The sequence below is a fragment of the Zingiber officinale genome, chromosome 10A, assembly GCF_018446385.1.
Source record: "Zingiber officinale cultivar Zhangliang chromosome 10A, Zo_v1.1, whole genome shotgun sequence".
Lineage (NCBI taxonomy): Eukaryota > Viridiplantae > Streptophyta > Magnoliopsida > Zingiberales > Zingiberaceae > Zingiber > Zingiber officinale.
In genome coordinates, this window is record NC_056004.1 from 87,817,822 (window position 1) to 87,833,590 (window position 15,769).

Sequence of the window (15,769 nt, forward strand, 5' to 3'; positions counted from 1 at the left end):
CCACTTCAGGCGGGGAAGGGCAGATTATTCTAAAACTAAAAACTGCTCCGGTTTCTATTTTCTCGCAGGCTTGCGAGCGAGTCGTCGCCTTCCCCTGTTCATCTTCCCCACCCTCCTCTCTCTCTCTCTCTCTCTCTCTCTGGCCCCGCAGTCAGAATGTGTCATGGCAGGAACACCGGATCACTAATGCTGCCCGTTGGAAGTTCCCTTGTTTCGGGAAGGGCGGAACGGACGAGGCCGAGCGAGTAGACGTAGACACGTTGGCAAATTGAGAGGCGCCCGACGGTTCCGCCCCAGGTTTTGTTTCTAATATTTCTAATACGTGGATAGCGGATCCAATGGGTGTGGGCACCGGTTGCTTGGCGGGTGATAAAAGTCGATTAAATCGGATAAATAAAAATTAAAAAAAATTAAAAAATTAATTAATTTAATTTTTATAAAATTAATTTATATTTGATCAGTTCAGTTTTTTTTAAAAAAAATTATTTAAAAGATTTTCGATTAACTTAATTTTTTTTTGATTTATTAAGTCAAACCCTACGCGTGTGGGGACTCCGTTTTTGATTAAAATTAAATAACGGAAATCATTCGAAAGTTGTCACTGCGCACCCGATTTTCATGGAATTAAGCGCGTGTAACAATTAAATAATTAATTGATCGATAAATACCTTCGACTCCGTTTGTACTCTGAGAGAGGAATTCACGAGCGAGAAGTTTCAAACAGATCTGCGGAATCCCCCCTGCGATCGCTATTGCTTCCGATTTCACGGCTTGGGGCGGCGGAAATCGTTCGTCGGAGTCGGGGCCGACGGCGATCGGGCCCTGGTTTCGAAGGACACGGACTTGTATTGCTCTCGTCCGTCGCCGGTGTGGATTGGTCGGCCTTGGTGCGGTAGTAGAACATCGGAATATCGCCGATCACCTCCGCAATGGCAGCCGGCTCTTCGTACAACGCATCGTCGCAGGAACTTGGGAGTTAGTTATTTTCTTTTCTGCGTTCCCGTTTTTATTGCGGTTTTCCCGCTATTGATCGGTCTTTGGTAAAATTAAGGAAGTTTTTCTTTTTTTTATAAACAGATTCCTTTGTTATTTACTTATTCAGATGAATTTTTCCGAAGGGCAGGGAAGACAAAGACAGTTTTCTTCTTTTGAATAGGGAACATCGCGAGAGATTAAATTTTGATGGTTATTGTTTTTGGAAGCAGAGCTTATGGAGAACCTGAAGATTGAGAAGGATGGACAGGAGAGCGCAGATGCCAGTCCCGATTCCTATCCTCGACGCCCAGGAGAACCTGATTGCAAGTACTATTTGAAAATGGGTTGCTGCAGATATGGAAGCAAGTGCAAATATAACCATCCTACCATCGAACAGGTGGTTATAATAGTGACCGGTGTATTTTTACTCTTTTATCTTGAGGACTTTATTTCAAATCTATGTAAATTCTTTTTGGTACAGGAGACTATGCATAGAGATGAACTGCCTCGGAGGGAAGACAAACCAGATTGCCAGGTGTGTTAGCTTTTTGTGATTCTAAATAAATTTTTCTCTCTAGTTTTAGTATGTTGAAATCTGAGACATCTGTTTCTTTTGTATAGCATAAAATTTAGTATAAAGAGATTAGGGGTGGAGTAAATATTGAAATTTTGGTATACTGCGCATACCATACTGACATGTATCGAATATACCGATATTAACGGTATACCAAAAATTTTAGTACGGTATTAGTATCGTTATGAAATTTAATATTTTTCAATATTTCAGTAGATACCTAAATAACGAATAAATTTCTTATAAATCACTCATTTTTCTAATTAGGGCCTGAAGTCTTGTATTTGGCTTGAGCGTTTAAACAATTAAGCCAACTAACCTAACCTAACAGGAAAATCATCTTCATTCTGAATAGTGAACAATTTGGCAAAAAAAATTCTTATATAATTTTGGTATGAACAATATTTTACCAATATCATACTAAAAATTTTGATATACCAAAATTTTTGGTATGAACGATATGAGATTTATACCTTATCGAAAATCTGGTATACCGAAAGTTAGGTACGGAGTCGATATATATTTTCCTTATATCGAAATTTTCAGTATGGTATACTATTTCATATGAAAAATTTGGTATACCGTACTGAACCAATCTTAAAAGAGATGACTATAACAACCCTTGTTCTGTTAGTGCGACAGTCTTAGATTGGTTAATAAGGAATAGGCAAGTCATCTCTTAGATGTTTGCGTTGTTTCTTGCATATTATCTATCTCTACAACTTCATCAATTCAATTCATTGTATGCAGTACCGCTTTCTATACTAAGTTGCAATTATAGTAATAGAATGATGTTTTATGTGACCATTGCAAATACAACATTTTTTACTTCTCTAATCCAGAAGTATGAGATAATATGCTACTTGATTGGGAGTTTTAGGCTAGGAAATTATATTTTAAAAAATTGAAAAATTATAGGGGTTTTTTGGATTAGTCAAAACAATAATTTAATTGGACAAGTTATTTTAAGAATTGCTTATCTATTTACCCAATAATTAGGGCATAAATTACTTTTAGGAGAATAGGTTAGGAGTATGTCTCGTCTTTCATTTTATAAAAGGGCCTCAAGTTTTGTTAGGTATCTTTAAATGTTAGGTATCTTTCAATGTAATACTATTCCTCTTTGTTAGTTTCATTCTCTTTGAGAGATTGTTCATTTTCGATGCTACATTAAGTGGGATTAAAGCTAGATCTTTAATTTCTTGTTTGTTCTTTCAGTGTTCTCTTGTTCTTCATGAGCCCTATCCATCATTTCCCTTTGCCTTCCTTGATGTCATCTCCATCAACCCATATCCATTACTCTCTCATGTATTCAACTGCATCATTGGCACCTTCCACCCAAACTATGCTACCAACAACAACTCCCAATAGCCTGCTGCTACCCCATGACTGATAACTCTCCCTTTGCCCTTTGATTGCCTTCCATTCCATCTCTTTTGCAAGTCTGCTCTCTTTACCTTTTTTAGTTATCAACACCAAGTGTTCCTCCTTCACTTGTCTATTTAAGGGTATGAAAGAATCAAGTAAATTAAATAAACAAAAGGTTATATTAGGTGTAGGGTTGTCAAATAGAGGTTTGTTTCATGAATCATTTTGATTAACTATCACATTGTGAAACATAATGAATCAAGAATTGTATCATATATGAAAATAAAATATGCTAAAAATAATTTGGCTCTATTTAGAATAGTTTTGATATGCAAAAGCAAAATAATATAATATTCCTTTGGGTAACATAGGTTAGGAAGTTCTATCTTTTATAGGTTTTTAAAAAATTGTTTTTGTTTTTGAACTAATCAAATTAAAGTAGGAAATTTATATTTTGTTAGAGTAAGTTATTTTTGGGAACTGATCATCTATTTATCAAGTAATTATGCCTAAGAGGTAGGGATGGCAATGGGGCGGGGCGGGGGCGGGTTTGCCATTCTCATCCCCGCCCCGTTCTTATTTTTTCGGGTTCGGGGATTCCCCGAACCCGAACCCACGGGTTCGGAGATTCCCCATCCCCGCCCCATTTCTAAATTTAATTTATATTATTATTATTATTATTTAATAATAATTATTAATCATAATATTAATATTAATATCAATATCAATAATATTATTATTAATAATATTTTCAAAATTTTAATATTAATATCAACACTATTATTAATATTTTTTAAAAAAATCATATTATTATTTATTAATATTAATAATAATAATATTCGGGGCGGATTCGGGGATGGGGATAGCATTCCCATACCCGCCCCAAACCCGCCCCATCCCCGAAAAATCGGGGATCCCCATCCCCATTTCGGGTTTTCCCCGTGGGGCCCCAAACCCGCGGGGAAAATTGCCATCCCTACTAAGAGGATGTGTTAGAAGAATGTGCCATTTTTCATTATAAGGTATCTTTCAGTCTAGCTATATTAAATTTTGTTTTCAGCGAGGTTATTTGATTTTAATGCTGCATCACTACTTGTAAAAGGATAAATGAACTAATAGTTTAAATTCTTCCACCCATGACTGATTACAGAAACCAAAATCAAGTACAAAGAAATATAAAAGGAGAAATGAACAAGTACTTGATTGAATTTTTAGCCAAAATTCTGAATTTCAGTTTTAACATGAGTATTTCTTCAAAGTGAATTTCCTTAGCATCTCAATGTGATAGAACCCTGTTTAGTTCATATAAGACACCATTACTTAGTTTGCTTAATTTTCTCTTGTAGTTTTTTCTCAAAACTGGATTTTGTAAGTTTGGCACAACTTGCAAGTATCATCATCCACAAGACAAGCCTGCTGTCCAATTACCTTCGCTGAATGTCTTCGGTCTACCATTGCGAAAGGTATCAAAATCTTCTTGTTTTGGCCCCCTCCCTGCAATACTAAACTTTACAAATTAAATTCTTTTGTTTTTTTTTACAGGATGTGCAGTCATGTTCCTACTTTATGAAAACTGGATCTTGTAAATTTGGAGTCACATGCAAGTTTAATCATCCGGATCCTGCCAATGTTGGAGCCATGTTTTTTCCGTCTGGACCTTCAGTCTATGGCTTTACTGGATACTCTACAACCACAGGAGGATCACACTCTTCAGGAGGATATCCTTCATGGCCTTCCTCATGGACCCTTTATCCGAATAATCCTTATGTGCAAGGACCTCCTGCTTACAGTCCTCATATCCAGCAGAGTTGGAGGACATACATGGTTAGCATCTGCTTCTCTTTTGTTGTGGGATCATCTTTTGGTTGTTGAATTTCTTATTACACATTTAACTATGCTTACAATGTCAAACAGCCACCTGCAAGTACAAATGTTCCCTCTATGAATGATCTTCGGTCAAGTTCGAGCACGTCTGGTATTTTCCCAGAGAGACCTGACGAACCAGATTGTGAATACTACATGAAGACAGGGAGCTGCAAGTATGGTAGTTCTTGCAAGTATAATCACCCTAAAGGGAGAAACCAAGAAGCTGACTGTGCCATTGGACCCTACGGCCTTCCTCTCAGACCAGTAATTCTCTTCAGAATCATCATCTTACTCTTCTTTTTTTTTTCCTTTCATTAACTAAATGTTTTTCTGCTTTCATGATTCAAAAGGGTTTGCCTACATGCAAATACTATGCTGCTAATGGAAATTGTAAGTATGGTGCAACTTGCAAATTCGATCACCCGGTTATTGCTGTTTACCCTTGGCCGGAAGCAGCTTCAACATCAGCATATCCTTACCAAAATGATAGAGAGCTTACATGGAGGGCATCAAACAGCAGCCCATCCCTTAGGACCCCTACAGAACTCGGTCAGCTCAAGACTCCTCCGAGAGCCATTCCGGCACAGTATGCGAACAACAATGAACACGAGAGTCAATCTTCGACACTTTCTCCAAACCATCCTGCTCCGAATTCAGAGTCGTCAGGAAATCAATCGGACGAGGGCTAGCCCATAGGATGACTGAAGGATGCATATTGTGGCTTCTCTGCATTCAGTCTCAAATTTTGTTTTTTTTCCGGAAGGTGGCGAGTAGATAGATACCGTGCATGGAAGAATAGCTGGTGATCATGCAGAGGTCCTCCCCTCTGTTTCATGGATCTGAGTATGTTCCTTGAAAAGAAAAACAAATTAGTCTCGGAGTAAACTATGAAACATTTATCATATGAACTAAGATGTTTGAGTACTATCCGTGAGACTTGTACTAGGAACCTTGTGTTGCTCTAGCAATAGAAGTATGTGCTTCATGGCCTTTGTAAGTAATTGAATGACCTCTAACTCAAACAGTGCCTTGATTTGTAATACATCATTTTGTATATTTACTGCCTTTGGCGTTTGATCCTGTGACTGATAGGTGATGAGGAAAGTTCTGCTGAGAAGTGATGAGCAAAGAGAAACTGATTCCCACATCAATTATATCAAGATTTCAGGATTGAATCTCTTTTCATTTTTACAGAAGCAACATCTACTTAACGGTATCCTAAAACCAGTAGTAGTTTGTTGTTCCTATGAAGGTACTTTTTGGTGAGGTTTAAAGTGAATGCAATGGTCCACAACAATAATACATTCGGTGGTTGAGTGTAGTTGAGGAAGATGGATTCTCATTATACCTTTCCTTCTCACAAGTAGGTGAATCTTTACTGCAAACACTGTATGAATGATGCATGATTCTTCTGAACTTCACAGAGTTATAATTTTTCATTTGGATATTAAAATGAGAGGTTGTTTGACTTGAAACTAAGCCAGTTCATAGATCTAGATTTATAATATAGGATCAATCCAATCTAATATAATTTTTTGAATTTTAAAGGGAGACTCTAATATATTTTAACTATTTTTAGTAATTTTTATTTTATTTTTATGATATTTAGGTCATTTTTGATATGTTTGACATTTATGGATTAGGATTAGACTAATTAAGCATCCTGTTTTGGTAAATTTTTTCTATAAGGATTTTTATTACAATTTTTCTTTTTTCTAATCGGAACTTTTTCTTTATTAAAACAAGAATTGAGATTTATATATTAGAGTTTGTTCCCTTATTTGAGTCTTAGGATTTAAAATATATATAAATAACTTTTTTAACTGGGTGAGGATTTAACCTTGATATCGAATAAAGTTTCCACATCAATTTGTTATGGAGTGTAATCCATAACCACCATTAAATTTTATATCTTAAAAATATCATCTCAAGCCTTTTCAAAAATTCTGAATACCTATTTTACTATTTTTGATATTTTTATTTTTATATATTTAGAATATTTTTTATAATTTTATATATTATAAGACCGGGTTTGTCTATATAAATGAGAGATTCTTCGTTAGTATTATTAAATAATCTATTATTATTGTTTTTGGATAAAACCACGGTGGATTTGTTTTTCTTTGTTTTCTCTTTTTTCTACTCTCCCCAAATCGCTATTCAGCCATGTCGTGCGTCGATGAGGAATAAAAAATCCACAGTTTCACAGCCAAACATTTGTTAATACTCCTTTTGTCTTTGTAATATATATATATATATAAATGTAGATATATATCTTAAAAGAATTTTGAGGAAATAGAAACAGAGGAAAACTATATGAACTCGGCGAGGCTCGTGCTCAGCGTCTGGTTGGCGAAGAATCGGTAGAACCTTTCGGATGGATGGATGGAATCCCAAAACGCGAACTTGTCTGCATCTTCGCACGTGAAAGGCGTCCACTCGTTGCAGGTGATCGATGTTTCGAACTTCCCCGTGCCGCAGCATCCTCTGCTCGAGCTCTCGAATCCTGCCGCGCGCAGTCAATCAATCATTCATTCATTCATTTATTCATTCATCGCATTACTCCTTTCAGTCACGTACCGTATCTCGATGGATTCTGCGTCGCGTCGAGAAAGAGATCATAGAGCGGCGCGAATCTGAGCTTGATCCCCGGCAGCTCCTCGCAGAGCCGCTGCATCGCCGCCTCCAGCTTCCCGTTGAATTCCTTCGCCACGCGGTTGTACTCCTCCACGCACGCCCCCTTCGTCTCCTGGTTCGTGGCCCGCTCCGACGGCAGGCACCCGAACGGGCTGAGGCCGGTGAAGGAGATCTTGCGGGCCCCCAACCGGTAGATGTCCCTGAAGAAGTCGCGGGCGAGCCCCACGATGAAGTCCACGTACTCCTCCACCGTGAACTCCCACCGCCGCCGGCCCAACGGCGAGTAATAGTTTTCGATGAAGTCGTTGGTGCCGATGCTGACGATGTAGACGGCTTCGCGGACGATGTAGGCGGCCTTCTTCTTCCCGACGTAGGCCGTCAGCCTCTGTCGGTACTCCTTGAAGAATTCCACCTCTTTCCACAAAGGAATCACCGACTGCGTGTATATATATATATATACTAATTATGGAAAGCTGTAACATATATACACATGTATATATTTAGATAGTGGCTCACGAGAAAGTCGGAGGTGGCGGTGTCGAAGCCGGTGGCTGCAGACGCGAAGCAGACCCCTCTGGCAAAGTCCTCGATGGTGTAAGCGGGGTCGAGGTAGGCCGGGATGGAGGGCGGCAGGCCGAGCGCTTCGGAGATGAAGTCGGTGGCGAGACGGCCGTTGCAGAAGCGGCCGGTGGCACGCCCTCCGGGGAAGTCGCGGCCGTAAGGGGGGAAGTCGGCCTTGGCGATGGTGGCGACGTAGTTGTTGTTCCCGGCGTCTACGGTGGAGTCCCCGAAGACTATTACGGCCGGAATCCGGCCGGCGAGGGAGGGAAGCGGCGCGATCAAATGGAAGGACAAGAGGAGGAGACAATGAAGGCCTCCCATTGTTCCTCCTTCAACGTGAACTGAAACAGATTGGAGAACGAGCATTGGCGAGCCAATAAATGAACATATTAAATGGAACATCTTCCTTAGTTATAATTAGGTGTCAGGAAAAATTTAGTAAAACTGAATTAACTAAATTAAACCGAATTTTGTTTTTATTATTATTTTTTAAAATTAAGTTTGAATTTTAGTTAATCGAATTTTAAATTTTGTGATTTAGTTAAATTGAATAAAAGTATTAATTTAATTTCTGTATTTAAAAATATAATTAAATAAATAAAATCTTTTTTTTTTAAAAAAAATGTTTTAAAATTTCAGTTTATTCAATTGAAAACAAATTAATCGATATTATCGATTCGATCAGCTTAGTTTTTATAGAAAAATCTAATTAGTTGGATTGGTTAAAAAAATTTAATTTTTTTTTTTTGATTTATTCAATTGGTTGGATTTAATTTTGACCGAAATGGTCAGCCTGAAATATAATCATAATTTGCTGAGATTTATATATGTCGAAAATGAAGGTATAGAGAAAGACAGATAACCAGAAAAGGAGGCTGCATGACTTAATGCAACAACTACGAACTGCTGGACTTAAATCAATTAGCAGGCATTAATGGCCTGCGTCCCCTCTATCTATCTTAACTTAAATGGACAATGTGCATGACAGATTCAGATCTATCTAAATAAGATGGCATATTTTACTGGTTTTAGTAAGACTGCTCTGTTTAATCAGCAAGTTTATGGATGTTCACAAGCATTAATTTAAAGATTTTGTCTGAAAATTATGTGTTAATTACTGTTTTAGTAACTTAGATGATCCTATTTGAACACTAAAGAAGACGGTTAGTTAGAAAGGTAATTTTGTTGTTGATCAAATGAAGACTCCGCAGTGGCTCTGCTATTGATTAGATGAAGACTATGTGCTGTCCTGTAATACAAGGAGCGTCAGTGCTCGATTTGAGAGAAGAAAATAGTAGAAAAACACTGTAACAACTAGCGTGTAAAAAATATAGAGCATTACATACCTATATGTGTAGATGGAGACCCATTTTATAGTGTTACTGTTGCATTATGCATGCGTTTTAAAGTATGGGCATGTTTTAGATAGCATTCCTAAGAAAAGACAAGTCATAAAGTCTTCTGACATCTTTCTTTAAGCGAGTGTGCAAATCTCTATGATTTGATAGGCTAAAAGGTTCTAAAGCATGATTTGCTTGCTAGATGTTCTCGGTCCTTTATAGCATAAATTTCTAAAAAAGTATGATATGATAAATGTACGGGTTCTGCTGTGGGCTAGTCAGCCTCCACTTGACCAGGGGGCTGCCAGCTCAATCTCACGGACTGCAATCAACCTCGTTCTTTACTCGACCCTTTATTTCACCAAGGACGCGTCATATATCTGATCGACCATTAGACATGATCAGAAGGGGCGATGGGTCGGGTGAATTAGTACTTGGCCTCAAAGCTCATCTGCAAGTTGTGAAGGGTGGTCGCTAGGGAGGTCCGGTCGACCCTTCACGTTCGGCCGACGACTCGAGCCTCACTCGGTTGAACCAGCCTGGTCAGCAACTCCGGGAACGTCCAATCATGTGACTTTGACCACTTGACTATGACTTCCATGTCAGTTGGTCCTCCCTGAAGGATAGAGAAGAAGTAATGGGAGGGGGGGTCGCTCGTTAAAACTTTTTCTTTCGAATAGTTGAAACAAGAGTAGTGCAGCGGAAAATAAAAGAACTCATTTTAGTTACTTGGTTTAGAGCCTATGTCGACTGCTACTTTAAAACTCGTGATTCTTGATCGTACTAATGGATAATTCGCTATAACTCTTATTTCCAAAATCCTTCGGTGAGAAGTAATTTGTATAATATGAAGAATGTAAGATAGTAACACACTATTATCTTTTAAAAATAAAAACAATGCAAGCTTTAACTAAAGTTATACCGATACTAGATAGAAAATGAAGCTCGGTTAGCACTTTTGGATGGAGCAATATGCTTGTAAAGATGAAGCACAAAGAAGTTGAACGAATAGGAGCTTTGCACACTGTTGACTTGAAAATTGATTACAGAGTTGCCTTGCCCCAGACCTCGAGCTCTGCTTATATAAGCCTTTATCGGTTAACTGATAAACCGTTTAGTCGAATGATATATTTGGTCGACTGAACTGCTTTATTTTCTTCTTCCCCAAGATCTGGTCTTCATGCAATTATGAGCAATTAATGTTTGGTTAACTGATCCCCTTGATCGGTTGATGGATCAATGTAGTTTCCCTATTCACCGAGATACTCCATCAATGAGCCTTTAATTGCATTTAGTGTTCGGTCAACTGATCCTTGGATTTGGTCGACTGATTAGGCTTGCTTCCAACTTTGCTTCTGATCGATATGATCTGTGCCATGTTGACTTGGTTCGGTCGATCGATCAGTCAACTTACCAACTTTACTTTCGAGTTGATCTATGCTTTTTATCAACCTTGTTCAGTCGACTGATCCCTGGGTTCGGTCGACCGATCAGAAACCTTCTCGATTTCTTCAATTGGATCAACGACCTAGAGTTTGTTCCTTTCTGGAATACGACATCACTGTTGTTCCTCTCCAGTTACTTACCTCAACCTATCTGCCAAACATTGGTTCTTTAAACCTGTTTGGACTTTGCCGCTTAGCATCAGATTGGCTCACCAGGACTTCCTCTCGATCTTTGGTTTTCCAAATCTATTGAGCTTCCCTGACAAGTGTTAGGTCCTCTCGACCCACTTGGGCTTCTATCTGGCTTTCATAATCTACTAAGACTTTCCTGGTCGAGTAAATATCCTTCACATTTTGTTAACTTGTTAGATCACAATAAGACTTAACTTGAACCTTTGACAATAGCAAAACTCATGTTCGATTCTAATGCACCCTACATCAACACTCCTTACTTTGACCCACTTTTTAGGGGGCCCTATCTTTATCACCGTATCACAAGTCTCTCCCTTAAGATTAGTCGAAGGAGGCTGCAAGTTTGACTAATTGGACACTTAGTATCCATTTCTAGCTAGTGTATTGCTTGCTTAGCTGCCGCCTGGCCTGAACGATCGCTATCTTCATCTATAAGTGTTCGATAAATCTTTTTATTTCCTGATGGTAGCTTTGTGGAATGACGCTGCTTGGCCTGAATATCAACGACACTTGTTTGTTATCTTCGACCTCTTCTCTTTTCCCGAACGATAGCCAATCCTTCACAGTGCTCCTTTAATACCATTGGCATAATCATGATGTCTTGGAAATCACTCAAATCGCCCCTCATTAATGCAAAGCATGCTTGCCATGTTTTTTCATCATGAGCCTACTAATTATTTCCATTTTTCACAAATGTATCCTGTGATTGACCGCCACATGTCACACCCTCATGTTGCGAATGATCGATGTGATAGGCGACTGATAGGATTCGATGTGATAGCCATCTTTTTGAACTTTAATGGCCCAGATCGAATTCCATTTTTCTAAACCCTTGATAGGACGACCATGGACAGCCAACGATAAGGGTTTTTAAAGCCTTTGTTTTTCTTTTCACTGCATCATGTTTCTTCATCTTTTCCTTGTTGGTGTAATTTTCCTAGGTCAAGGTTAACCAACTTGACTAAGCTTGAGTCTTGATGTTTGACAATATGTGGTGCAATTGTCCATTTGGGGAGATTGTTGGTGTAATTCTCCTCTGATCAAATTTTGACCAGTTTAATGTGAAGAAGAATTAAATAGGTCAAGGTTGACCAGATACTTGACTGGAAAGTCCTAACTGGAGTTTAGACAAGGGCAAGTCCAACGAGAAGGTTGGTGGAAGAAGAAAATCCAAGTGGATCAGTGTTGACGGGACACTTGGTGTGAAAAATCCTAGTGAGTGAAGCCAGGTGAAAATCTTAGTGAGTGAAGCTAGGCAAAGGAAAAGTCCTACTAAGTGAAGCCAAGTGAAAAGCCCTAGTAAGTGAAGCTGAGCAGTGAGAAAGTCTTGATAAGTGAAGCCAGACAGTTGGAAATCCAGGTGGGTCAAGGTTGACCGGACACCTGGTGTTTGGAAGTCTAAGTGGGTCATGGAGGACCGGACACTTGGCACAAGACGATAAGTCCAAGTGGGTAAAGGATTGACCAGACACTTGGCACGAGGATAAAAGTCCAAGTGGGTCAAAGGATTGACCAGACACTTGGTGGAGAAGTCCTAGCAGGTCAAAGTTGACCAGATGTTAGACAATGAGGAGTTCCAACAGATCACGATTGACTGGATATTGGGCAAGGAACCCTAGACTTAGGTTTGGAAATTAGGGTTTGGTAATTGATTAAGTTAATCAATTACACCATGTGTTAAGCGATTAAGCATTTTGCTTAATTGCTTAAGAAACTCTCTATTTGAAATAGAAAGGGTCGTAATCCATTAGGGCAATCGATTACGACTTGCTTAATTAATTAAGCCATTTGACGCGAGTGCACAGAGAGGTGCCTAATCGATTAGGCGCATCTTAAGTGATTAGAGCAATCACTTACGGGTCGTTCTCGTGCAAACAAAAACATGCATAATCGATCAGGCTAGTCGATTATGCATGCATAATCGATTGTGTTAGTTGATTAAAATTCAGAAAAGTAACCATTATACAGGTTGCTGACATGGTAGTTGATTAAGGAGATTCATAATCAATTAAGGTGCCTGAAGAGCCATAGGAAATAGTGGAGGCGTGCACTTTTCCTCAAATCTCCTCTTTCACTCTCTTCACCAAGCTCACATAGCTTCGCACCAGATTCTTGGAAACTTAGAGAGAAGTGTTGTTGCACTTCCAAGTTGATCAAGAGGTGTTTACAAGTAAGAAGAGAACACGTTAGGATTTCATCATTATAAATATTGTAAGATTTTATTTGTATTAGCTTGTATTTTTTTTCTTCTTGTATCTTCTTTGTGTGTGAGCTTGTATGAGGCTTCTCCGTCTCTGAATTATTTTTGAGAATGAGGGTTTACAAAGTGGATGTGTGAGAGAGGGCCGAAGCCTTAGATTAGTCACCTCATTTGAGGTGGATACCAGGTGAATCCATCGTATTAGCATTGGAGAGCTTTGCTTCAAGTATTTCCGCTACAAAAGATCATCTTTGACGAAGCGAATGAGACATACTATTCACCTCCCTTCTAGCTCCGAAGTGTCCTAACAAATGGTATTAGATAGAGGCCGTTCTTCATCAGACTCATCGTCGAAAGGGCAAAGAGATAGAGGATGGAGAAGAAGTTGAAGCCCCAATTTCATCAAGTCAAATACTTCATCAAAAGAGCTCAACTTCAAGACGAATTTTCGAGATGTATTTGGATATGACACATGGGCACGCCCACCATTCATAGCATCAAGCTTAGATTCTTGGAAATAAAGGATCAAAAACTTTTTGATGATGGAGATAGAGCAATGGTTTGCTCTAATGGAGGAATTTGAGACTCCAACAGATAGCAAGGGCAAAATCCTTAAGAAAGCAAATGGAGCGAAGAACAAATCAAAATGTCCAAGGCAAATGATAAGGTAGCCAAAATTTTGGTTAATTTATTGCCTAACAACATCTTGAGCAAGATAGAAGAATATCAAGATGTCAAGGAGCTTTGGAATAAATTGGCAAAGATTCATGTAGTCTCCTCCACTGTACCAAATCAAGATGAATCGAAAGAGGAAGATTCATTGAATTAAGAAGAAGAAGATCCATCCTCAAGAGAGTGCAATGAAAAAAACAAAGGAGCCTACTCTTTATTTTAAGTACATGAGGATTTGGAGGTTGAGAGATGCTCAATATATGAGGGTGAAGAGGAAGAATCATTCACCTCAAGGATTGAGGGGGAGCGTGGATCATCAATGCCGGATTAAAAGGAAGCCTCCACATCGGGATCAAATGAAGAAAGTGCCACTTCTACAAATAAGGTATAACAATTTCAATTGTAAATAATAAAAAATCATATTATTTATTTTAAGTGAAGGGAGAAAGGGCATTACAAGAGTAAGTGATCTAAGTTGACCAAGAAGAAGGGTCAAGTGACACCAAAGGTTAAGGAGAAACCTAAGACGGTTGACCCCGTTGTACGCAAAGGCAAAGAACACATTGTGTGGTTCTTGTACAATAAAAAAAGGATATTATCGAAGTCAATGTTCTAAGAGAAGGAGATCAACCAAGGTCAAAGGAGGAAGCTCAACTTAAGGGGAAGCTCTCAAGAGCAAATCCAATGTATCATTTATTGAGTCAATTCCTTTAAGTTATGATAAAAAAAACATGCTAAGTTTAATCTTTATTATTTTAATAATATTTATCATGAAAATAGGAAGTATGATAGGATTAAATAAAAATATATAGCACATCATGCTAACACTACCTCACCTAAGATTAGGAAGGTAGAAAATAATTTAGACAAGAACTTTAAGAATTTTAGATATAAGCCTAAAACTAGAAATGCTCAAAGAAATCAAGAAAACTTTAAATCTAAGGATTTAATGATTGAAAACCAAGTCTCGAGGTCAAGACTTAATAAATTGGAAAAAAAAACTCCTAAAAAATGGAAAGTATTTTTAAAGGACCAAATGAGCAAAACCTAGATTAAAATAGGCAAGAATCATCAAATGGTAGGAGAGGTTTGGGTTACAAACCTAAAGCCAAGAAGGATGTGCCTTCTCATCATAGAGTTCCATATAGTTATGGAACTAACCATAGTGTTAGGATCCTTCGTACTCGGCTAGAGAGGGGGGGTGTGAATAGCCGCCCCAAATCGCTCGTTTCTTCCTACAATTTGTTAGCGCAGCGGAAAATACAAATAGAAACGAAAGGAAGAATACCAAACCTTAACACAAGGATGTAACGAGGTTCGGAGATGAAACTCCTACTCCTCGGCGTGTCCGTAAGGTGGACGAAGCCTATCAATCCGTCGGTGGATGAGTCCCCGGAAAACCGGCTAATACAATATACTCCTTGTGGGTGGAGAAACCTCGCCACAATGTTCTTGCAACAGCAAGAAAGGAATACAACAAGAAATACAAGAAGACAAGAACAATGAATGTAAAAACACAGGTTTTCTTGCCTCGATTGATGAAGCAGCAGCCTCACACCTACAACAGCAGGAGATATCCAATCGAGAAGCTCACGCGAAGCTTGCGAAGAAGAGCTCAACAAAGCTCAAGCACAAGAACAGCAGCTCTTTAGCAGAAGAGAAGAGGAAGAAGTTCTACGTAAGATGCCCGATCCTTTTATACCGAAGAAGAAAGAAACTAGCCGCGTCTAGAACTCGACGGCCCCGCACCGATCGCCCAGGCGCAAGAGTCGACACCGATCGGTCCCCTGCACCGATCGGTGTCGCGATCGATCCGATCGGCGGACCGATCAATCCCGATCGGTCCCTGCACGATCCCGCTCTCACGAGAGAATCGATTGCCTCACGATCGGCCGTGGGGACCGATCAGATACACCGATCGGTCCTCGACCGATCAGAG

General features: G+C 39.0%; 2 protein-coding genes across 3 annotated transcripts; one reads left to right on the plus strand and one right to left on the minus strand.

Annotated features, from left to right (window-relative positions):
• The first annotated feature begins 654 nt into the window (after positions 1-654).
• LOC122027447 (zinc finger CCCH domain-containing protein ZFN-like) lies at positions 655-5,848 on the plus strand. 2 transcript variants are annotated; one of them, XM_042586414.1, is made up of 7 exons: positions 655-975; positions 1,103-1,372; positions 1,457-1,510; positions 4,264-4,380; positions 4,460-4,741; positions 4,832-5,047; positions 5,134-5,848. In XM_042586414.1, exons 2-7 carry the CDS (start codon positions 1,211-1,213, stop codon positions 5,470-5,472), a joined length of 1,170 nt encoding a protein of 389 aa, XP_042442348.1. In that variant the 5' UTR covers positions 655-975; positions 1,103-1,210; the 3' UTR covers positions 5,473-5,848. The 2 variants fall into 2 exon arrangements, with proteins under 2 accessions (XP_042442348.1, XP_042442347.1); XM_042586413.1 differs by having other exon boundaries at positions 1,206-1,372.
• A 1,149-nt stretch (positions 5,849-6,997) lies between these two features.
• Positions 6,998-8,339, minus strand: LOC122027527 (GDSL esterase/lipase At2g42990-like). Its single transcript, XM_042586516.1, has 3 exons — positions 7,937-8,339; positions 7,364-7,856; positions 6,998-7,289 (listed from the first exon to the last, which is right to left on the minus strand). The coding sequence occupies exons 1-3, from the start codon at positions 8,300-8,302 to the stop codon at positions 7,096-7,098; spliced, it is 1,053 nt and encodes a 350-aa protein (XP_042442450.1). The 5' UTR covers positions 8,303-8,339; the 3' UTR covers positions 6,998-7,095.
• Positions 8,340-15,769: the final 7,430 nt, after the last annotated feature.